General features: G+C 57.1%; 4 protein-coding genes across 4 annotated transcripts; 1 reads left to right on the top strand and 3 right to left on the bottom strand.

Annotated features, from left to right (window-relative positions):
* Positions 1 to 4,790: 4,790 nt before the first annotated feature.
* Positions 4,791 to 9,175, bottom strand: VOLCADRAFT_42287 (uncharacterized protein; the record flags this gene model as incomplete). The annotated part of the gene is made up of 10 exons (XM_002956331.2): positions 4,791 to 4,931; positions 5,458 to 5,605; positions 5,780 to 5,893; positions 6,521 to 6,658; positions 6,935 to 7,083; positions 7,383 to 7,469; positions 7,639 to 7,785; positions 8,205 to 8,348; positions 8,851 to 8,943; positions 9,101 to 9,175. Coding segments are annotated over 10 exons (1,236 nt in total), but the record flags the coding sequence as incomplete, so codon positions are not given.
* A 2,077-nt stretch (positions 9,176 to 11,252) lies between these two features.
* Positions 11,253 to 13,033, bottom strand: VOLCADRAFT_34294 (uncharacterized protein; the record flags this gene model as incomplete). Its single annotated transcript, XM_002956330.1, has 3 exons — positions 11,253 to 11,301; positions 12,341 to 12,374; positions 12,919 to 13,033. Coding segments are annotated over 3 exons (198 nt in total), but the record flags the coding sequence as incomplete, so codon positions are not given.
* A 2,992-nt stretch (positions 13,034 to 16,025) lies between these two features.
* VOLCADRAFT_107213 (uncharacterized protein) lies at positions 16,026 to 18,238 on the top strand. The gene is made up of 4 exons (XM_002956388.1): positions 16,026 to 16,136; positions 16,451 to 16,627; positions 17,016 to 17,090; positions 17,341 to 18,238. The coding sequence occupies exons 1-4, from the start codon at positions 16,041 to 16,043 to the stop codon at positions 17,737 to 17,739; spliced, it is 747 nt and encodes a 248-aa protein (XP_002956434.1). The 5' UTR covers positions 16,026 to 16,040; the 3' UTR covers positions 17,740 to 18,238.
* Positions 18,213 to 20,920, bottom strand: VOLCADRAFT_77106 (uncharacterized protein). The gene is made up of 5 exons (XM_002956329.1): positions 20,837 to 20,920; positions 20,639 to 20,749; positions 20,112 to 20,240; positions 19,665 to 19,881; positions 18,213 to 19,117 (listed from the first exon to the last, which is right to left on the bottom strand). Exons 1-5 carry the CDS (start codon positions 20,876 to 20,878, stop codon positions 18,774 to 18,776), a joined length of 843 nt encoding a protein of 280 aa, XP_002956375.1. The 5' UTR covers positions 20,879 to 20,920; the 3' UTR covers positions 18,213 to 18,773.
* Between the last annotated feature and the right edge of the window lie 2,023 nt (positions 20,921 to 22,943).

Genomic DNA, 22,943 nt, shown 5'->3' with positions numbered 1-22,943 from the left:
AGGTCTAGTTGATGGACTAAGTTTCGCATGCTGAATTGGTGGCGACGGCTCTCTTGGATGTCGGGTGACTGGATGAGGAGGGATCTAGTAGCAGGTACCAGGACCCAAAACCACCATCGGTTGTACGGTGGAATTAACTTTTAAGATGTACATAGTCCATGGCCTCCAGCACCCAGTGCGCCTTATACTGGATTTACATGCTACGTTACGTTGCGAAAACGCTTAGGTAAAAGTGGCCCTGAGAAAGTCACCCAGTTTACATGGGACATTACATTGTTCGTTGGCGCGAGCTGTGTAAACCATCTCCATTCTATGCCTTTCCATGGCCAAAACTTCAGCATATTCCCATATGGATTGGAATAAATTCGTTTTGCTTGATGCTGGGGCGTGCGGGCCGATGCGGCGCTGCCCATGCGGCCGACTTGCTGTTTCCCCAGCGGCTTCAGCCCTGATATTACGTTTGGTTGCCTGTTTGTAATATTTGTGGTTGCTAGCGGGCGAGCAACACGAGCGGCGTTGTCCTTGTTTGTTTTCTAAGATAAACGGCAGCGGTGCGACGGAATGCGGTCGGAGTTCAATGCACGCACAAATTGTCAAAATATGTGGTCTTTATTTTAAGCGATTGGGCTTGGCCCAAAGTAAACTAGCTATTAGCGGAGATCTTTCCATTAGATACCACGCCTACCTGAAATCCATGTTGCTGCCCATGGAAACGACGGTGCACGGTTCCTTTAGGGCAGCGGGCTCACAGAGCCATTTGCCGCCATCACCCTCGGGACCCACACGCCGCAGCGGCCGCCCTGGCGGGCAGCTGATGAAGGGCTGGAACAATTGGAAGCGGTCCCAGTCCTTCGGCTTGTCGGTGTTGCCCTTAGAGACGATGTACTGGGCGCGGAAGAAGGGGGGATCAGAGAGGAGGGATGTGAAGTGCTGCCGGGCCCGGTTGCCATCGTTTGCAAGAATATGACGGTGAGTCGTGTCCTGTGATGCAATTGGGGCCTCACACATCCGATATTCAAGCTTCCCTCGACATGTTACATAAGCATCCATAGGTAGACAGCGGCGGAGATACCCTACCGGCACAGACGCTCTTCTTGCCAACACACATCTAGTAAGGCATGATGATGTCGCGTGTGGGATTGATAGTGGGGGAAAGGCGGCCCCCGGAGCGTCACAGGGCCATGACGGTTAGGTCGCCTGTGCTGGTGGGAAGGCCAGCCGGTGTTTTTCGGCGAACTTCCAACTGCTAGTCGCCAAGATTATGTGGTTGAGCGTACTTAATCAGCCATCTGCCTGTAAGCGTTGGCTGGGCTCTGCACCAACAACTCCGCTCGTTGTATCGTAACCATTCCGTGTCAACTTCTTTGCGGCTGCTGACACATATATTTAAACATTTATGGATCCAGAATATATAACTTGGACAGCTAACCTTTTCTGTCGCCACAAAGAGGTGCGAGCGCCAAGCAGACAAGTTTCGGGCGGCAAGGAGCCCCCATTCGTCGTCATAAGCAGCAAAACGTAGGGATTTTTGCGCTTCAAAGCTGTGAGTACTTGAGAAAGAAGCGGACACAGTCGCCACGTAAAGCCCTCCCCATAATAAACGGATCAGTCTTGAAGCGAAGTTAACTCTCATGTCGCCCATTCGCACCACCTGCACTATGTTCGTAGTAACTTCTGTATCAGCGTAACGGTAGTGTCATAGCGTTATGTTACTCGGCGACCATAAGCCGTATGCAGGGCGTACGGAAACGTCATAAAGCACGAGGTATTGTATTGCAGCCCGGGAAATACAAGCTAATCAGATACTCTAAATGATTCACGCGCTTTGTTTAAGATAGCGCAAGGGGCCTTCAGGTACGGGGACCAGCAACACAGAATGCGTTTTTGGGACTATTATATGGATGCGTAGGAACTAATGGCTTACCAAGTAAATCAGAGTGTATTCTTTCCGTCAGGCAAACGGGATTACAGTCAGTACTGGTACCGGTATCGGTGGCGTGAATAAGAAACTTTTCAAGAAAAGTAACGGACAAGCCTTTGGTAGCTTATGTTGTGCATGTATTAGCGAGCCCCCTTAAAAGATGTTTCCAAAGAGGTGCCGCGAACGCGACAAAACTGCACAGAGGGAAGCCAACTTTGCGTTGCGACAGGACTCATCACTAAACGAAATGTGGTTCAAAAACTGTTACCATGTGCTGGTCGACTTTGCTCGTTGAACACGAGCCAGAACCTCATGAGGTACTGTTCACGAATGACCAGCCACGTTTGCATTTTGCTAGCAGGACGCGATTTCATTGATGATTTCCTTGATGGTGAAGGATAAAGGAATCTGTTCACATGGTTTTGTAGGCAAATAGGACTGTGGTACAGTGTACAGTGTGGTACAGTGGCTGAGGTACAGTGCCATGAGCTCATATATGCCACCTGAGAAAGCAAGAAACGTCGAAGAAAATGAAAGAGACATTTGAAACGAGTATCGATCAATGTAATTAGTCACACACATAGCTGGGCAACAGTAGTAATGTGCTCGAGGGCTAACGTAGCTTAAAAGTGAGCAATTTCTTACAATCCGTACGTCTGATAAAAGTTGTGTAAAGTGGGCCGAATGGAAAGTGAAATGAAGGAAATTTCTTAACTTCTCCATAGAACTTAAGGAACTTCCCAGCCGCTGGCCAATGGAAAGACCCTCATAGCCACATGTGACCTGCCTACCTATCTACTGCCTACCAACCTAATTGCCTGTCTACCCACCTGTGTGTCTATCTGCATGCCTTCGTACCTGCTAATTTGTCAAATGTACGACAGGTTCGAGGAGGCCATCTTGAATGAGACGCGCTGCAAGGTCGCCACCCTAGATTGCACGGTGGAGGGCAAGAAGCTCTCAGACCGCCACTCCTTCCACAAACTGTGCGTGGGTTCAGCTGCCGCAGCGCAGCGAGACCCTGCATTTGTGACGTACAGCCAGTTTATTTCGGTGTTAGGCGAGCATAAAATTGACATACTGAAAATCGACGTCGAGTCATTTGGATTTCCGCTGTTCGCGGAGCGGGTTTATTACCGGCTCGTGCTCCCCTGTTCCGTCCGTTAAGCTTCATTAGGGTTCGTGTGTTTCAATACGGAGTATGTCTTCCAGACTGTCGCCGCCTCTCGCGAGTGTCGTCGCCGCCAAGGCCGTCTACCGCAGTGCTTTACGCGGATGGTGACCGACGCCGGTACGACACATCTGGGTACCTTCGGGTAGCTTCAGAAGGCCGCAACAGCCCGCCATGTTGCAGATCAAGGCCGGGTCGGACTGCCAATGTCCTCTGTGCAAAGTTACCTCTTTTGAGTTACCTTTCCAATTGTAGGCCAGTCGGCAAGGGAACTACTGTTACTGTTTCCCCTTGGGCGACCCTTTGTCTCCCGGGGTGGCCGGGGCCGGCGGCGCCGCCTGTCAGTATTATAGGCACCGTACTGCCATATACCCACTGGCAACGGCGATCACGGCGCGGTGTTCGAAGTCATTGCCATATCGCCCCCCCGAGTAAGTCACTGAATTGAATTGTTGTCCTGACTTTCGCTGCTTCGTCATCGCCGAGATGATCCCGATGTTGAGGATGACGTGCGTGCGTACTGCTGCTGCTGCTGCTGCTGCGGTTGCGCTACCTGGCCGTTACCCTCCAGAGGGGTCCGTAAGGGGACAACAGGCCGACAGTACGGGACCGCACGCATCCTCCGGCCCCTCCCCACCAGCCCAGCCGCAAGGAGCCGCAACCTATCCGACGCAGCTCAACCCCAGCTGGCAGCTCGGTGCTGAGGGGGCACCCCGCCCTCGCGGCTTGACGGCCTGCTGGGAGCCCACGGGTCCAATCAAAAGGCTGAGGCCCAATCCCTCCCTCCACGGACTTCCGCTACCGTAAGGAGAGCCCCCATACCGCTACAACCCACATCACGCACACACAAACAAACATACATACGTACATATACACACACGCGGGTGCTTAGTAGATAGAGACACCGAGGAATAAGAGGCACTGAGGCGGACTGTCGTACATAAACCCCCCGGTTGCTGGGTTAGACAGCAGCGAGCATAAAACACACCTACCCGGCATGGCGCACAAGAATGGGATGTGTTGTATGAAGGAATGCAATGACGCCAAATATGTACGACGGGTGACACCGCTCCAAATACGCTTTTGTGCAAACAACAAATCAAGTACGATAACCGCACGACATTACAACACATAGTCGTACACTCACGCGCAACGTCTCATCACACACAACGGTTTTCGCCTGCACTCACAACAGAGTCACGGACGTGCGGGATTACACCCTGGCAAGAGTCCGACCCAGACAGCACCGCACATTACGGATGCTGTACTTATGATCCACCAACAAAAAGACGTCACCCCGCACTGCAAAAATACAAAAATTACACCAAAATTTTCACCAAAAACTTTACCAAAAATCGTACACGACACGACACGACACGACACGACACTACGCGGCACAGCGCTCCTTCCCCTTCCCCTGCCACCACTCCCCTCCCCCACTCCCCCACCACCACTCCCCTGCCACCACTCCCCTCCCCCTCCCCCCCCACCAACACATACTCTTCAGCAGCGCCGCGCGCCCCAGAATACGCCCTGCCCTGCCCCGTCCTGCCCTCCAAGAAATTACCATTACCGGGTAGTGATGCACAGGTGCACAGGAATACAGCTGATTTCCCCTCCACCCGCCTCAACCATCCCTTCCATCCTCCATCCTAAGTGAGGAACTAATCAAAACCGCCGGGCCCCTGCGCAGCTGTGCTACAGCCCGGGTGGCCGCAGCGGCTCCGGAACCAGCTTCCCCAGTCCCGCTACGTCCAGCGGCAGTCGTATCAGGGACCTGAACGGCTCCTTCATTTCCGCCCGCGCCCTCCACGAGCTCCACCATGGGCCCCCGCCCACCTGGGGGGCGGGAGGGAGGAAGGGGGGAAGGGGGGAGGGAGTGGGTGGCCGTGCAAGGAAGGGGGATGAGAGGAAAAAGGGAAGAAAAGGTCAGGGTTGGGAGGGCGTGTGGGAGGGCGTGTGGGAGGGCGTGTGGGAGGGCGTGTGGGAGGGCGTCTGGGAGGGCGTGTGGGAGGGCGTGTGGGAGGGCGTGTGGGAGGGCGTGTGGGAGGGCGTGTGGGAGGGCGTGTGGGAGGGCGTGTGGGAGGGCGTGTGGGAGGGCGTGTGGGAGGGCGTCTGGGGAGGGCGTGTGGGAGGGCGTGTGGGGGGGCGTGTGGGAGGGCGTGTGGGAGGGCGTGTGGGAGGGCGTGTGGGAGGGCGTGTGGGAGGGCGTGGCAGATACATTTCCAGTCAAGAACGGGAGAGGGTGGGAGAAATGGCGGGTGGGGGGGAATGAATCAAATGACATCGTTATGCAAAACCGGAGCAACTAAGGGTTAAACAGCCCCGATAGCCTCCCTCCCCCGCACAGCCTTCCGCCCTCTACCTCCAGCGCCGCTGTTGTGCTGGTAGCGTCCACCAGCGCAGGGCCCCCTTGCTTGGCACCGCCCACTCGCCGCCACAACCGCAGGCGGCACCGGCCAGCGAACGTGTCCTTGCAGAAGGGAGCCAAACCCATGGACGCGGTGGGGGCCCTGCGTGTGCGTGTGTGTGTTTAGGGGGGGGGGGAAATGGGAAGGAGGGCCGATTACATGCAATGTAACAAGCAAAGGATCAATACTGCCAGCGTTGGGCTGAGTTTGGAGTTCAAAACACGAACACTAACACAGCCCACACCCCCACACCCCCACACCCCCACACGAGCCCACCTCAATACGGCACCCGCCCCCGGCGCGCACGTGGCCTCCACGAGCGCCTCGAAGCGCTCATTCACTGCCCTCAGCCACCAGCGACCCCACGGGTCCACATCCCACTCCAACTCACTGACAGGCCGGGAAGAGCCGGGTGGGGGTCAGTTCGGGGGGGTGAGACGAACCATTGGCGTATGAAACAGATACCGGAAATAGACGGATAGACAGACGGCAGAGGCGGGGGCAGAGAATGGGGCCGGTGCGTTCGGGGTTAAAGGGTGCGGAAGACACAGGAAGTTGCGGAGGGGGACCATTCCCCCTGGGCCCCCGGACACCTGGACAGCGTTGAGGGACACACATACGTACACACACACATGTGTGGCGGAGCCTTGACTCGTGGGAGCGTGCGCGTGTGCGATGCCTTCCCCCTCCCCGGGGGGGGGTGGGATAGCGGAGCCAACGGACCTGAGAGGGGGCCTCGCGCCCCTCTCCCATCGGCGGGAAAGAACTTAGGCGGTCTTTCCGTTGGGGCTGGGCATCAGTGTCAGGCCCGGTCAGATATTTGTAACCTTCAAATACATACACGCATACATACTCACACATACTCACACAAATACACATACACAAAAGCACACATCACCTCCCGGCACACACGATCGATCGCCAAAACAAATCCCGGAAAAAAAACCATTCCAACATCCGCCGCCGCCATAAGGCCCTCCACCCTAACCCTCCCCCCCCCCCCCCACACACACACACCTGTTCCACGGCACCATCTCCACAAACTCCCCCCCCGGCAGGTGAACCCCGATAAGGCCCACGTCCTCCTCCACGCCCTGGAGCCCCAGCAGGAGGGCACGGCGGGCCCCCACTGCCGTCACGCTCAGACCGGGCTGCCTGGGGGAAAGAGGGGGTGCCGGGGGGGAGCGTGTGTGTGTGTGTGTGCATCTGCGTGTGCGTGTTCTAATAATCTAAGCCGTGGGTGCGCTCGCCCGTATGTGTATGTGTGTATGTATGTGTGTATGTGCGCGTCGGGGGGAAATGGATGTGGTCGGGAACGGGCGTTCAGTAGTCTTGTGTTTTGAGAGGAGGAGACCGAGTGTGCGCGCACGCCCCCGCCCCCGCCCCCGCCCCCGCCCCCGCCCCCGCCCCCGCCCCAGCCAGCCGGCTCACCCGTCGAAGGAATTGCACTGGATCCAGTGCCACTTGGACGGGAAGCCCCCGCCCCAGTTCTTCTCCGCGTAGGCGGGTGCTCCGGAGAATTGGTACCGCTGACCCCCCCACTGCAGCCAGCCAGAGGCCTCACCATGCGCCATCAACACCTTCGCCACTCCGAGAGGGGGGGAGAGCGGGCGGGGGAGGGGGAGGGCCGGGTTCGAGGGAGGCGAGGGAGGATGTGAGCCCCAGGGGATTATCTGGGGGTTCGTGATGTGTGCATTTGACATAAGTTGTGTGGGTGGGAGATGTGCTGTGGTGGCAAAGGCACACCAGATGTGCACCGGTGGAGTTACTGTTCCTGGTAATGACAACCCCTCGCCAGTTCCTGCCGGCGGCGACTCAGATCATAAACACACACTAACGCACAGGCATACAGACATACAGACACACATAGCCCTCCTACCTGCCAGTGGGGCTCAAATATGGGCAGTACGGACAACCAGCCCGCGGTGGCCTTCTGCGTGGCCGCTTGTGTGGGGCCCCACCCGGCCTGGAGGGGGAAGAACGGAAGCGGGAGAGAGGGGGAGAAGGGAGAGCAGCAGCAGCAGCAGCAGCAGTAGCAGGAGGACGAGGGGCAGGTGGACATTCTGTCTCATTTCTTTCATTTCGTTTCGCGTCGTACACTTCGCCAGTTTCCCCTCCCAAATTCCCTGCCATACCTTGGGCTTGATCGTCAGTGCCCATGAGGCGGTGGGTACGGTTGACATGGGCGGTCCGGCCGCCCCGGTTTCCAGGGCCACCATGCGGCCCACGTGCATCACATCGGTGGCTTGGAAGCCGTGCTCCACATCCCGCAGAAACTGGTCCTGGGGAGCGGACGGGTGGGAGTGAGGGGGTGAGGGAGGGGTGAGGGGGTGAGGGGGTGAGGGAAGGGGAATCAGATGCCGCAACAAAAGCATCGAGTAGTAAACTGCCGACACCGAAATATATTACTGAACTGCTGAATTCCAAAGCGATAAGAAAGGAGGGGGTGGACAGGGGGAGAAGAGGAGGGGTTTGGGACGGGGTGGTGGCAGGCAGTAGTGGTGGAGGTGAGATGATACGGAGTGAGTCCCACCTGGTTGGAACCTCCAGGAAAATGAGGGCCGGCAGAGGAGGGATGTGGGAAATGGAAAGGATGACACAGCTTGCACTGTATCATAGCACACACCATCACCATAGCACACAACGTGACGCCGTTTTCTGTGTCGTACATTGCAGACATTGTCGTACTTGGTTGCGTTACCTGCGGCAGTATGTCTTTCGGGGCGACGCGTGCCGTGTTCGAGGTCTTGAATGTGGCCCCGAGCGCGGGATGGTGCGGATCTGCCCAGAAGGACGACACGTCGGAAGTGAACTGGCAGATGTAGCCGTCGTTGGGGCCCATCACCTGATCGGAGGAGGGGGAGCCAGGGGGCATCGGGGTTTAGCAGCCAGCTGCGAGCCCCCGAGGGGGGGGTCGAGGGAGCGCCGGACACGTGGAGCAGCAGCAGCAGCAGCAGCAGCGGTAGCGCGACACCGGATATATGCGCCTAATGGAGCTCTTAGATCGTGGTGATTTGGGTAGTGCCTCTTTACAGCTTTTGGCTCAGTTGGGGTTGGGGTGTTTGTGCGTCGTGCGTTGTTCTAATTTTTGTGACCAGCGGCTATACAAGGACCAGTAGGGATGTGATGGCCGGCAAGAGTGGTTTGCATTTGTGAGAAGATGTTTTGTCGCCGGTGCTGTGACCCGTGGCGCTGTGAGAGGGGCTGGGAAGCTGGGGAGGATCGGGGTTGGGGCGCTGCCGCGGGTCAGGGATTGAAGGGCGGTCAGAGTCAAAGTGGGAAGGGGTGTACACAAGCACCAGGCTGTGTCCAGGAGCTGGACTTCAATCCGTGAAACCCAGTTTCACCTGCAATCCGATTCCTGTTTGGGGCGTATTGCCGAGCGGATCTTCGATAGAGTAAATAAGCGCAAAACTCTGGCCAGACTCCGGCATCATCACCTGTTCACGTCAGCATCGGAGTCAACCGCGGACAGACCGTTATTAAGTGGAATAATAAATTGTAGAACCGACATACTTAAGGCTGTTGGGTGTCGATTTGCCACCTGAAACGATTCCGCCAAGGAGCTGTGTTCGGCACTCGTCGTCGATGACGCACCTTCCAATACCAACCCTCGAAAAAGCGCCGTGGTGTCCCATCAAAGTGATATCCACTGTGGGGTGTAGTTACAGAGCACGTAACCGGTAAGTACCGACCCCGAAGAGTCCTCGCTGGCGTTCGGCAAGACCCCGACGGACGCCCAGCGCGCAGAGGCCGTAATGCATGCATTATTATAATCAAAACAATATGTACATCAAGTTCGGGTTACACCAGCTTTTTAAGCAAAATTCGCAAAAGTCGAGGTTAAATCAGCAGCTTCATGGACAAGACAACTTGTCTCCTCGGGTCGTGAGGGAACGATGTATGACATCCATGAACCAAACACTTCAAAAAACCTTAACACGGTCTGTGAACGGCCAGTGAACTGTCGTCTTGGGACGTCCTGGGCTACCGTTTTCCGTTGGAAGTGCACGACAGAAACGCCTTCGCGGCGCCCCGCAAGATTACCCGCAAAGCGAGCATTGTCACGCAATAATGAACACCGATTGACTACACAGTCCTAATATTACGCCGTTCATCTTTGTCCGAAGCAGCAGTAAACCCGCAAGCCGCAAAAGGCGGCATGCAGCTCCTTGCGCCACGACACATCGTCCTCCTGCATACGTCCTCCCCCATATACTAATACCCGTAAGAGTCACCAAAACAATCACCACCATATTCCCATCCCTGACCCAATCCAGCCCACACACCACAACGCATGTGGCCCCACGCAAGATAATCAGTCACTATTCGTTGCTTCAGGGTCTTTACCTGATGGCACACAGGATCGGGCACACAGCTCCCAGCGGGGCACCTCCCCCCACGGCCTTTAGCCCAACCCTTCCCCCACCCCGCCCATCGCCAGGGGTGGCAGGGGCTGGCACTGTCCATGTCACACTCCCGCGGTGAAAGGCGAACCAGCCGACCCCCTCCTCCTCCTCCTCCTCCTCAAGAGACGGGTAATGCAGTATCCGATTCCCACAGCGTGACATCAACCGGCTGCTTGCCGCCAACCTCCCCTTCCAGCAGTTGCTCGTACTACCACCTAGTCGTACTACCACCTAGATGTCCGGGGACCGCGGCGGTCCTCGTAGTGCTGGTTGCCGCCCCCGCCCCCGCCGGCCCGGGGATACGGCTCAGGTGAGTAGCGCCGCGGCGCACCACCACCGTCTCCACCCACGCCCCCTCTCCTGCAACGCAGCAACAAGAAAAACAACGGGTGGCGGTATGCATTATGAGTTTACTTTACTTGAAGTGAAAATGCGCAGAAGAAAAACCTCAACCTCAACTCCTTGAGTTCCTGCTTGGTGCGCTTCCTGTGGTAGCGGGAAAGAACCCAACCAGCAGCAGCTCAACGAGCGCTCCGAAGGGGCTGGGCGGCCTTCATATGTTGTTACAAAAAGGGCCGAGCCACAAACGCAAGCCCATGCCATACTGCTTGTACAGTGAACAAAGAGCAGGGCTACAACAGCACGGCTGCTTATGCTGCAACCAGACCCGCCTTGCGACTGCGACCACGTACAGGAATATATGGGCACTCCGATACATAGCACAGGACCGCGCGCCACGCCGAGTGCAGTTTCGTGTTGTCTAATACGGCATGAACGTTAGGGTAAGCAGATATGGATGTATACACACAGACACACCGCGCCTACCAATCATCTCGGCGTGACTCGTAGTTCCAAGGGATCTGCACATTGCGGCCTCCCGCGGCTCCGTACCCGCCGGCCTGGGCTCCGCCGTCGTACCCTCCGCCGTACACGCCGCCAACAACATCAAGGCCCCCGCCGCCGCCCCGTCGCTGATCCTGGCCGTAGCCCCCCCCGCCATCATTACGGTATCTGTCGTACACTCCCCCGCCGTGTCCACCGCCGCCGCGGTACCTGTCATCGCCGTACCCTCCCCCACCGCCGCCGTAACCCCTTTGCTGCTCGCGCTTCCGCCTCTCCTCAAACTCTCTGCGCACCAGGAAGGAGCGGCATAAAGTTCTAGAAGTTTCCGTTTCCACAAGGAGGAATGCAGTTTACTTGATCCTTTGCTTCTCGCTGCATGCGACCTACCCCACCACGCCCTCCACGCACCTCTCCATCTGCATCTCATACTCCAGCAACTCAGCCGCAGCCCGCTCCTCGTCGCCCCGCCGCTCCGCCAGCAGGTGCGGCCTGGTGCCGGAGGGACAGCACTCGCCGTAGTGACCCAGCCGCCCGCAGTTGTAGCAGCTGGGCACAGAGGTCTCCTGCAGACCGGTACACACACGTACACACACATGCGCACGCACACGTTCCATGAGGCAGGTGATGACCAAGGGGGGGGGGAGGGAAATACATACATATCCGAAAAAGTGAAGGATACGACAGCCGGCGTCCAAAGTACCAAGGGGGCTATGACAAGGGGGCATGGGTGGTAGGAGAACCATGTGTTGGAAGTGGGCAAGCCCCCACGTGCTACATGGCCCGCAGGCTGGGAAGCTTAGGCCGTAAGAGCCTTCACTTGAGGCGCCCAGGAAACCGCTACTTTCCAGGCAGTGGCTACTGCCCCAGGGAGGGACGAGAAGTCCCCCAAGCCCACACGGCTGCATGCCGCCGCTCTCCTCCCACCCAAGGCTCTTCCCCCACCTTGGGCGCCGGTTTGCACATCAGATGGCCCCGGTCCCCGCAGCTCATGCAGCGCACGTGACTCAGGTCCGCGGGGGTGTAGGCCTTGTTGCAGCCGCCCTCGTACCTGGGGAGGGGTCCGCAGGGCAGGACGGGCCGGTTGCATGCATGGCTTGGGGACGGGTGGGAGAGAGGACCGGAAAAAGCCGATCTGGCAACGCGGCGACGCAGTAATTTTACGTAGCGAGGAAAAGAGAGAGGGGGAGCTGAACACGTTGATTCATATTCCCGCTGAACCCGCTGAACCTTGAATTATGTCCTATAGCCTTCATGGCTTGCTGTACGGTTGCGTTCGGGGTGCCGGATAGGACAGGGCGAGGCGAAACCGGGGCTGCCAAGGGCCTTACACTACTGCAGAAGTTGAGAGCAACAATAATAAGCTCCAATAGTGTAGGCAGAATGCCGGAACTATGGAGCTGTCAGCTGAAATAGTAAATTCGAAATCTCAGCAAGCCATACGGCCGCCGTACATAACCTAGCTTAGAGGCTATACTCGCTTTGCTCCTGCCGCATCTAAGCTACAATCAAGGAAAGGACGAACCCCATTTGAAAGCACAGCCTCGACGCACCCACCGGAAATAGTCGCCCTTGCCGGCCGCGTCACAGTCCCCCCGGCCGCAGCGCATACAGGGCCGTCCCTCCGCCGCAGCGCCAGCCTGCTCCCGGCATTCTCGCAGCTTGTGACCGGGGCGGCCGCAGCGAAAGCACAGGCCTTCACGAAGGCGGCATGCGGCGAAGGGGGGGCGAAGGGGCCTTCGCTGTCAAGAGCCAAACGAAGGCCAAAAGCACCTTCATTCCCCATCCCACAAACATACGCACACGATGCCCACGCCATGCAATTTGCCTGGCGGCTCTGGAGGCCTAATGCGGGCCCCAAGTGCAGCTGCCATGCGGGGCACCCCACCAGTGCAGCTGCCCCATCCACAAAACCATTCACCGCATCCAATAGAAACCCAGTGGGGCTACTTCGGGTCAGCGCACAACGGCCTCCGACCCAGATCGGTGCGGAAAGCGTGGCAGACGTGGGAAGGGCCCTGCGTTAAAGTTACCCCCCCGTTGGTGATGGCAAAGCCTTTCTGACAACGGTATTCCACCTCCTCTCCTTGGTCCGTTTCGATGCTGCTTGCGTTTGCGGCGACCTATCTCGTTGGCCCCTCCCTCACCCCAGTCCCCTTGGCTCACGGTTCGGGCACTCGCGGCCGTCGTGTCCCAATTGCGCGCAAAGGTAGCAGGGCTTGACGCGTGCCTGGTTGGTGCAGTCTCGTGCGGCGTGGCCTATCTGGCCGCAGTTGAAGCAGCGGCGAGTCTGGACGTCGGCGTAATCATCGAAGTAGCGGGGATTGCGCAAAAGTTTGGCGACCTCATAGTCGCGGACTATTTCTGAGGTGTCATCCACGAGGACGACGCCCACAGGCTTGGTGTCGGTTGGGGTTGCTGACTTTGGCTGACCATCACCGCCGCCGTTGCTACTGCCGGGGATGCGGGTGTTCGCTCCTGCGTGCTCTGCGCCTGCACCGACAGGCGTCGCTGCCTTGCTATCCTCAACGGCTGGTTGCAATAGTTCCCGGGTATCGTCACCAGGATCTTCTTCCTTGTCGTTGACATGGAGCTCGTTCCCGTCAGCATCATCAGATGTCATGCTGCCGTCGTGACTGTCGTCCGCATACTCGCCAGAGGAGAGATCATCATAGCTGTCATCGCCACTCGGGCTTGCGTGGACCTGCAACTTGCCCTTCCCGTCCTCATGACCAGCCCCGTCGCCTCCGTCAGCAGACCCCCGTCCGGCCGCCGTATGCATGCGGGGCCGCTTTGCAGCACGAGCTAGGTACTCGTCCATGGGATGACCGTCGCTATCGCTGTCGGCACCCATCGCTGGGCCTCTTTTCCTTGAAAAGATTAGACAAGAGCGTCAATATTAATGACCTACGACATCAAGGGAGCAGAGACATTTTAATAAAAAGATAACACACTATGTACAGTTGCAAGCTGCTTGACCAAGTACGCTTGAGACAGAAGTGAGACCGTTTGGTTATGCACAGCCGTACTGGATCGAGGACTCGCGCAACACTGTTTTGCAATCCTTGCTTCCCCGTAAAAATGTCTATCTAAAATTGTAAACGTCATGGGTTCTGGTAGGACATTCCCGGGTTTTGTGACGGTGGCAATTGAGCAGCTAGAGGAACTGTCGCGCACACCTGGTGTAACAGGTTACTGCCTAATTACTGTAAGTGCCTGTGTCAGGCATGCAACCTAGCATACAAGGCAGCTCTTGCTGGAAATGGGCTATTGCGGCGCCGTTTGTCGAACTTTTGCGCATCCCTTACGGTGGTGCAGACCAACGGTCACGTGTGCACTCCCGCAAGAGGTCCGCTAGCTGAGGAGCTTGGCGCAAGCGGGGTAAGGTCTTGTGCTCTGGGTTGCGGCTGCGACAGAGAATTCCTGTGACATTTGCCCTTGTGCAGGTTCCCGCACCACTTTAACTCGCCTTGATGCTGGTTAGTTTATCTCTGAAAATTCGTCTGAGCCCCATAAAAAAACGCCTCCTCGTACGCGCAAAGGCAGGCAGTGCACTCGAAAGACACGCTTTTTGAGCGCAATCACCTTAGTAGCACCTTCCCCTCACCGCAGAAGCCCGTGTAACCCGGGCTGCCAAACTCGCCTGCCCTCCAGGGCCCCTACCCATAACTCTCCCCGGCCTCCCGCCTGCATATCTGCGCATCTCGTCACCTGGCGGCTTACTCCCTGTCCGCTCCGGAACCCAGGACGTCTCCAGCGTGTGTGGATCCGCCTCCACTCCCCCACAGCCCCTCGCTGCCGTGTCCCAGTTCCTCCGGCCCTTCAACTCCTTACAGCCCACCGCCAGCTTCAACGCCCTTGGTATGTCTGTCTGTCTGCCTGCTTATCTGTCGGCTTTACCAATCTGTCTGTCTGTTTGTCTGCCTATTCCGGTATCCCACACACGCACACACACGCCTTTACATCTTCAACTTTTCTTGGCCCGCTTTATATCTTCCGTCCCTTCCTTGCTCCATATACTTAAGTATACCTCCACAAGCTTTACACACATATACACATACACATATACACATATATACATACACATATACACATATATACATATGTACACACACACGCACCGGCGCACACACCCTCCTTTCCCCCTCCCCCAGGCACTAAGCTGCAGGTGGTGCACCTGGCGGAGGGCTCCCTGTTCGCTCTAGGGCCTCGAAGGCGTGTGGGGCTGGGGGTGTGTCTGGTGCCGCAGGTAACGCCTCTATGGTCTGGGGGGGTGGATGAAATGCGGCTGTAACACACGGGCCCCGGTGCCCTGCAGCAGGTTACAGCAGTTGTAATATGATCGCGTTTGTTTAAACGACGAAATAAAATTTTATTTTATTATGAACATACTGGCGTGCAATTGTTGTTGCCTTTCCATATCACTTCTGTGCGCACTGTTCCACCACTGGACCACCTCCGCCCTCTGTAAGTCTCGTACTCCGCGCCGTCGTCGCCACTGCCAACTCTAGGTTCACACAGCTACACACGCGGCCGCCGAAGGGTGTTTCGGCATGCACAGCCCCACCAAGCCTCCCGTCTGCCTCACCCCCATGCTTCGGCATCTCCACCTGTATCCGGCCCCTTTCGGTCCACAACTAAAGTTGAGCTCACTCAATTCGCCTGTTTAAGGAGTCCGCTCCCTCCAATCCCCAAACCCTCCAATTCCCCAACCCCACTCCGAACGCCAGGGAGTGGCGGTGGTGACCTTTGACCGCTCGTTGCAGCTCCCCGCCGCCGTCACCGCCACCGAACGTTGCGCCGCCGCCATTCGCGTCCGTTGCGCCGCCGCCTGAGCAACGCGCTGAACTTAAAAACCAACTCCTAACCAGGATCTCCCTTGGAGGATCGAAATCAGCGATCAGGAAATCATCGCTTCTTCCGGTCTTATCGTGTACATCCACCACCAAATCTGGCCTGCTTCCCGCATCGCCACATCAGTGGGGGGCTGAGGGCCCGGTTGGAGCCCCAGAGCGTAGCAGTTCAGAGCGCAGAACGAAGCTGAAAAGGTCAGCGCGGCGCAACAGCAGCTTAGGCAAGGCCAAGGAGTTTAGGGCCACAGGGGCCAAGAGGGCGGACGTCAAGGGAAGAGGCGGAGGGGTCTTTCCTTAAACCTTTTTAGGAAGACACGAGGTAGGGGAAACCCCGCGGCGACACAACGCAGCCACGCACCGGGGGAAGTGGGGTTTGGGAGGTAGGAGTTAGGAGACACCACCAAAGGAAGAGAGAGAGAGAGGAGCGCCTTTGACATGGCGACTCTCATTCAGCGGCAGTGGCGACAGCGGGCTCAGACGGCGGTGCGGCGGGCAGTGACGACAGCTAAGGAGGCGCGGAGCCGCTTTCAGGTGCGCCTTGTACGGCGACAGGAGAAAGAGGTGACAAAAGAATGTACAGCAGTTAAGGTGAAATGGGGCAAACATATATGCATATGTAAATACACACAGCGACATTATAGTGCAAGCATGCGCTTGGGGGTTTGGGGCAGGGGCCGATGGGTAATACGCGAGCAAGGGAAAAGTATCAGCGCCGAGTCAAGATGGCTAGGAGAGGCTCGTGCGCCTAGTCTTCTTCCTTGATCCATTCTCTCACCCCGCGGGCGAACTCCAGCTGTGCAAAGTCCCCCTTCAACCGCCATACACATACACACGCACCCGGACAGGCTTTGAGTGACGGTGGCGACACGGCGGTTTCCGACCTCGCCAACATCACGTTACAGCTTAGCCACCTCCCGGCGCTGCGCCTGCCGGATTCCGTGGCGGATCTGCGGCCCGACGTGCGGGCGGCGGCGGCGGCCAAGCTGGTACGGCAGCTGGCGGTGCTGGTGACCGGACTGATGGTGGGTCGTGTTTGGAGTGTTTGTGGGGTGCGGACTGGCGGGCGAGGCGGGTTGGGGGCTGCGGGTCTATTCTAGACTTAAACTGCCTACCCAGACGTGGTGTGCCCTACCTTGAGCGGCACCGAGCGGCGGATGGTGGGGCGAGGGAAGCAACGGCAGGTCTTTGCTCTGTCACGCTGCCCAGGCCATGTCCGTATCTTCGTTTATGAATGCGTGAACAAACAAATGTTTATGTATAGGTTACGTGTATCTTCTAGACAGGGTCGTGCATGTCGTGAGAATGCCGTGTAACCCAAGAAAAACAGTCAGACACTTTCACACCTCTTTCTACACTTGATCGCTTCCCGTAACACCCTTGGACCGCTTACGGCCGCTTACGGTAATGCAGGAGGGTGTACGGCAGTTGGGATCGTGTGTAGAGATGCTGGCTGGGGCACTGGCCTGCCTTGACGAGGTACCCCAGGTGCGGCTGTGGTGGGGCGGGGTAGTGTGGATTGGATTGCGTGACATAGTACAGCGCACCTGGAAAGGTGAGGGATGGTGGAGCCCGCCAGCCGTTATGCGGCCACTACCCAGGAGGGCAAAGCCAGTAAACCAAGTGACATCAATAAGGCCTACGCAACACGCACTATTGGTGTTGGGGGGTAAGGAGCTGAGAGACCGTTCGGATTAGGACTTCTTTAGATTGGACTTTTATACTTCCCCAACAACAGGAGGAGCCCTGGGCGCGCACCACCGCCGTCTTCCACACAATGCCGCTCCCAAGTATAAGACAGCTGCTGGCGAAAGTGTGCAACATGTATCAACTGGAGTACGACAGCAAGGCTGCAGTTGCAGCAGCTCTGGCCGGGCTCGTTGCGGGGCCGCTGACGGCGGCAGAGGCCAAGGCAGCGGAGCCAGATACCGACGTACGCGGCGGCGGTTGTTCGCGGCGGGATCCATGCGGGGCGGCAGTGCTTGCCGAGGTGACACGTCAGGGAGGGGTCGCTGCCAAGCGCCTCCCTGACCTTTGCACGGCGTACCTGTCTGTGTGGATGCTGTCGCCGTACCTGGAGGACGAGCAAGCGGACGAGGCACTGGGAGCGCTGACTGAGGACATGGTGGCGTTTTGAGTGCCGTACCCCGGAGGAGGAATTATTAACGCTTAATATCACACCTTTGGAACCACGCCGCTTCAGAAGTTGTGCAGAAGGATTCCCCAGTATTTGCGTTATGTTATGCAATCTGGCTGCTTTCCGACTATAAAATCGTTCTCGCCCGAATCACAGCCGTTACGGTGATTTGCGTGAGGGTTCTAGCTGCCCTGGGTTTTCAAACCGCTCTACTATCTCCTGGGCGCAGCTACGCGTCGCAGTAGCGAGCAAGCAAAGCTCTTGCCTGTGGGCAGACGGGGACAGCCGTAGCTCCTGACTTGAATGGATTGGGGTTGTTCAGCCTGGCTAATGTGTTGTTCTTGCGCACACTCTTGACGTGCGACACAGATGGCCATGTTACTGCCTTGCCATCCGTCAATGGTATGCAATGTCCTAATCGTTGCAAGACAGGCCCAGTCTAACAGAGAAACTGTCTGGTTCTCACTGTAGATAGTTAACCGATTTAACCGCATTAATGTACCCTCGATCTTAATCAAGTTTCAACAAAGGTCTGCTCCTGTTGGTTGCTGTGCAATGTTCAAATTTCGAGTAATTATTCTTCCACCATTGCACCTACAACCTTATTGACTCGTCCCTTGCACCGATCCGTCGGTACTTCCACAAAGAGATTGACCACTGCCCCGCCCTAGACTTCTGGCCTTTTCCCAATGAAAACTTCACACTTACATGCGCAGCCGTTGGTCCAACGCTTTTGCCGCAATACTCTCTGTCCTTTCGACACGGCAAAGCCGGACCGGCCACACAAGGGAGGGGAGGGTAGACCAGAACCATGCTAGGAAATGGAAACACCCAAAAATCTAAGCAGGAAGCGCTGAACCTGCCCAGCCGCAACCAGCCACAATTCGCAGCGCACACCTCCACACTCCCGCCCTAGGACCCTATGCACCTCAAAGCCCGCACCACATCCGCCCCCGTCACCACCCCCATAAATAGCAGAGCATCCTGCTCCACCTATCCAACCGCCCCCGTGCCTCCTTCAAGAAATCTCTACTTTAAGCCAAATCCAGCGCAAAGCCGTACTTGGGCGCCTTGGTCAGGTCAGACGGCTGCAGCTGCAACGAGCCGGTGAACTTCTCGCCGCCCGACAGCTTGCGCGAGTACAGCGCCGCCAGCGTGCCCGCGCTGTCCAGCTTGACCTTGGCTACAGCGCCGCCCGCCAGGGTGCGAGCATACGCCAGCGCAAAGCTTGAAGAGCCCGCATCGGCGCCTGTGATCCGGCGGGTGAGCTCCGCGCCGACGACGGCCGAGGGCGACAACGAGTGGGTGTAGCCGAGCTTGAGGGTCGAGAGCTGGTCAAGCAGGGTGGCCGTGGCCTGGAAGTCCGAGGCATGGTAGCCTGGAAGGCGGCGGAAAACGGGAGGGGAAAGGGAGGAAGGCAAATGGAAGGAAGGGATACGCAGGCGGCTCGAAAGAAAGATCAGATAGCCAGCTGGCTGAGACAGCAACAGCTGCAAGGACCGGAGTGAATGTGCGGTGAGCTGCCTACATAGGGATGTGACTCTGCAGGTGTTCAGGCCCCTCATGGGGCTCGGAGCGGATAGGGCCAACGGGAGGCCGGATCCTGTAGCCGGCTTACGCAGGTCGTCCCCGCTGTACGAGTCCGTAGGCATGACATCCGCTCGCCCTCCCGGAGAGGGCCCGAGAGGGGTTCAAAGGGGCGGCAGGTAAAGTGAAGTGAGAAGCATCGTAGTTCTGGTTCGCATCCTGATCACAATCAGCCCAAGGAAGTTAGCCCTTCACCAGTCGGCCGTTCCTTGTTGCGCCACATGACCTGCGTCCGGCGACCGGCAGCAGCTGCGGGGAATGCGGGCGTAAACCTTCCGACGAAACTACCGTTACGCCTGCATCATGCATGTGGGTGGCACCCCATCCCTGTCACGCACCCAGCACGAAGTTGTACTTGGTGATGTCCGACTTGGCAGCGTCGTAGGCCGTCTCGCCACCCACCAAGACCCCCTTTACAGCGGTGGCCACCGACAGGTCCACCACTGGCGCCGCCGAAAGGCTGACGGTGCTCTTAACGGCTACAGTTGCATTGGCGTACTCCGCCGTCAGCTTGGCGGAGGCCACGGGATCCGGCAGTACGACGGCGGAGGTCAACTGCGGTGGCGGCAGCGACGATAGGGGCAGCAGCATCGGCCTGTGTGAAGTTGTGGTTTCGGGAGAGACACGCCTCTCACGCCGGAGAGAGGTTGGGTGGCTGAGGGAGGGATATCAGGGACAGAGAGGAAGTGCGCTACAAAACCGGGTGCGCCACCCTTCTGCCCAGCCATTAACCCGCCCCGCAGCTGAGCATGGGCTGCATCTGCTTGTTACCAGGCGCCGGGTACCTTGAGCCCCGGGGCGACATCTGAAACGGAAGCGTTGACTGTAACCTTGCCAGCGGGATCGGCGGTGGCGTCGACGGAATACTTCTTGGTGCTGTACGCAGCTTTGAGGGTGGCGTCAAGCTTATCGCCCTGCAGTAGGGTCAGGATTGGTCAGAAATCATTACCGAACCCAGAAGCAAGCCAAATTATGGGGGGTTGGCGTGGGAAGCAGCGGGACAGCAACACTTCGCGGACAAGAAGCTGCACGCAAGGTTGGTTCCAGGGAAACAAGAGGCCCGTGTATACTCTGCCATATTTTGCCACTATGCGCAGGAACGGGAGGTCTTCGCGTTTACGGGACCGGTACAGCCGTGAAGAGGTACGCAAGGCAGGATTCCAGTTGTGACACCCCGGCCTGGTTATTATGGTTGACCCTTTTTAAAAATGAAAGAGCACTCTCTACTGCACAACTATTGTGCCTGCCGCGCTTAATAAACACGTTCCGGAGATAATCTCCGCAACCGCACCACAAGAGAAACCAAGCCTACCTTTTGCACAGCGGTTGCAGTCAGTGCAACGCCAGACTGGGTGGTTCCCGAAACTGTGAGCTTGGGGTTCAGAATAAAAGTGCCTGTCGCCGCGTCGCCGCCGAGCAGGCCCTGTCGCGCGAAGTTCTAGGTTATCCAATGATTGAACAAACTTCGTTTCTGATGACAGGATGCTCTATTTAGCTACTAGCTACTTACCTTGACCTTCTTCCCGATATCTGCATAAGACACGGCCGGCATTCTTTCGGGAATAAGATCACAAGATACGGACGTTATTACAATATCCGACTTGTAGATGTCGCGACAAGCTGTGACAAAGTCTTTAGCACGGATGAAGGCCACTCAGTACGGCAGGTGTTTCGTATGTTCCTTCCTAGCTTTCTTCAGAAGCTTGGCATACCTACCGCTCAGAAGATCGGACCAGGTATGTTGGAGGATCTATTTGTGTTGGATTGTACCATGCAGGAATCGCCTGATCAATTGTTTAATGTCAATATCGCGTTGTCAAGATGCCTTTCGAAAGCACGCACATCATTTCCGGGACAATCGGCATATGCGCTTGCGCTTGTTGGGAGGCCTCTTTGTGCTTCAGGCATCGTGTGTCCCAAGGGACGTTCTGTGCGGAAATCCCAGTCCAGACCAGCATGCAAACGTAGCTCTGGTCGTTTCCACCAAAAGTGCTTTACAGTAGCAGCGCGGCACTGACATCTTGAGCAACAGTGCCTTAACTGACGGATTACCAATGCGACCGACGAAACAGTTTGCCTCTTCTCAGCGTATCTTGGCAAATAATGGCTGACTGCGACTTGCCAGAGGGTTTCCCATGGCCAGGACCAGGCATACAACCTCGCAGTCTGCACTCCGCAGAGTCTGGACTACCCAAGGTGCCGAACTCAACCAAGCTGGATACCGTAAGGGCACACCTACATGCAACCATCCCAACGCCTTGCAAGGACAATGTTGAAAGGGAAAACAGTTGAAATAGACATTAAATTTTGTAACCAATTGGACGTTGCCAACAAATTTTCAGGTGTTGATGCCCCGCGCAAGGCAAAGATGTCCGCCCCCCAGGAGGGAACAGTTTCATGCGCTGTTCAGTGTATTGCAGAGTTGTACCCCGCCACACACACACAGCTCTCAGCTGTCATGTTCTTGATAGCACTGCAGGCCCACAAGCCGTGCCTGGAGTACCCGGCCTTGTCCTCGTGGTACGGCCTGGCATGCACCATTCCGATCCCTTAAATTAAGCCCCTTTCATGCGCCACAGACACGCGCATACGTACACACACACACCGCATCAGGTAGGTACGTCACCTTGTCGTTGTAGCTGTACGGACGTTCCCGCCGGCATACTCGCCGTAGGTTTTGGGATTATCGTGTATCGTATGCCTCGGTCAGTACAAGGTATAAATTGTCAACACTTTCGATGAAATGTCAGCGCAGGGACAAACGCATCATGTCATCTCAACAAGTCAAGGCAGCGTCACCAATCCATGGGTCCCTGGCCGAGCTCGCGACGACACAATCAACCCCAACAAACACCACACGCCACACGCCACACACATCACAAATGTGGTCGCCAGGTCGAGCCCCACACCATGATCCCCTCATCAGAATCAATTAATCACTCTGTTCAGTGGACTGTTCCGGTTTTCCAACCGGCCGGAGCTGCATGAGGACCTGACCATCCTAACTCTCCGCGGTGCATGAACACATCCATCCCCAAAGCGCAATAAAACGACACACGTGGTGTCCCCGGTGCGTACGCTTCCGCTTCCGGTCTCCACCAGCGACGGCGACGTTTCCCGTTCAGTCCTTTCTCCAACTGCTTCAGCTCCACACCTCCTCTCACGGCGGAAGAGAGGAAAGCCTCCAGCCCTCCAGCTCCTCCATCATTGCAGGACACCCTTGCAGCGGGGTAACCCCTCTTTTCTCTCCCGTCCCTGTTGGAAACGTGAAAGCCTCCCGGCCACGTACATCAAGAGGAAAAGGAGGAGGAGGAGGTGGAGAAGGAGGAAGAGGTGGAGAAAGAAAAACCATTGACATGCATGCCCTGCTTTCTTCCCTTAAATGCTCCGTTGCCGCCGCCTTCTCCGCTTTTTCCGCCTTCCCGCCCGATCCGCGCACTCCATCCACCATTTCTCCCCTCTGTCCCTCTGCCAGTGAACTCGTGCAAAGCTCCATAAGCCGGAGGCGCGTCCGTGTGAGTAGGCGCTCTCTTACCGCAGTGGTGCAAGTAGCCAACACGGTCGCCTTAGGTTTCCGCCTTAGCCAAATGCCGCTATAGCTCGGGCCCGCCCATCTG

The sequence above is a fragment of the Volvox carteri genome (genome assembly GCF_000143455.1).
Source record: "Volvox carteri f. nagariensis unplaced genomic scaffold VOLCAscaffold_60, whole genome shotgun sequence".
Classification (NCBI taxonomy): Eukaryota; Viridiplantae; Chlorophyta; class Chlorophyceae; order Chlamydomonadales; family Volvocaceae; genus Volvox; species Volvox carteri.
The sequence above is the reverse complement of the archived record's forward strand: the minus strand, read 5'-3'. Positions and strand labels throughout refer to the sequence as shown.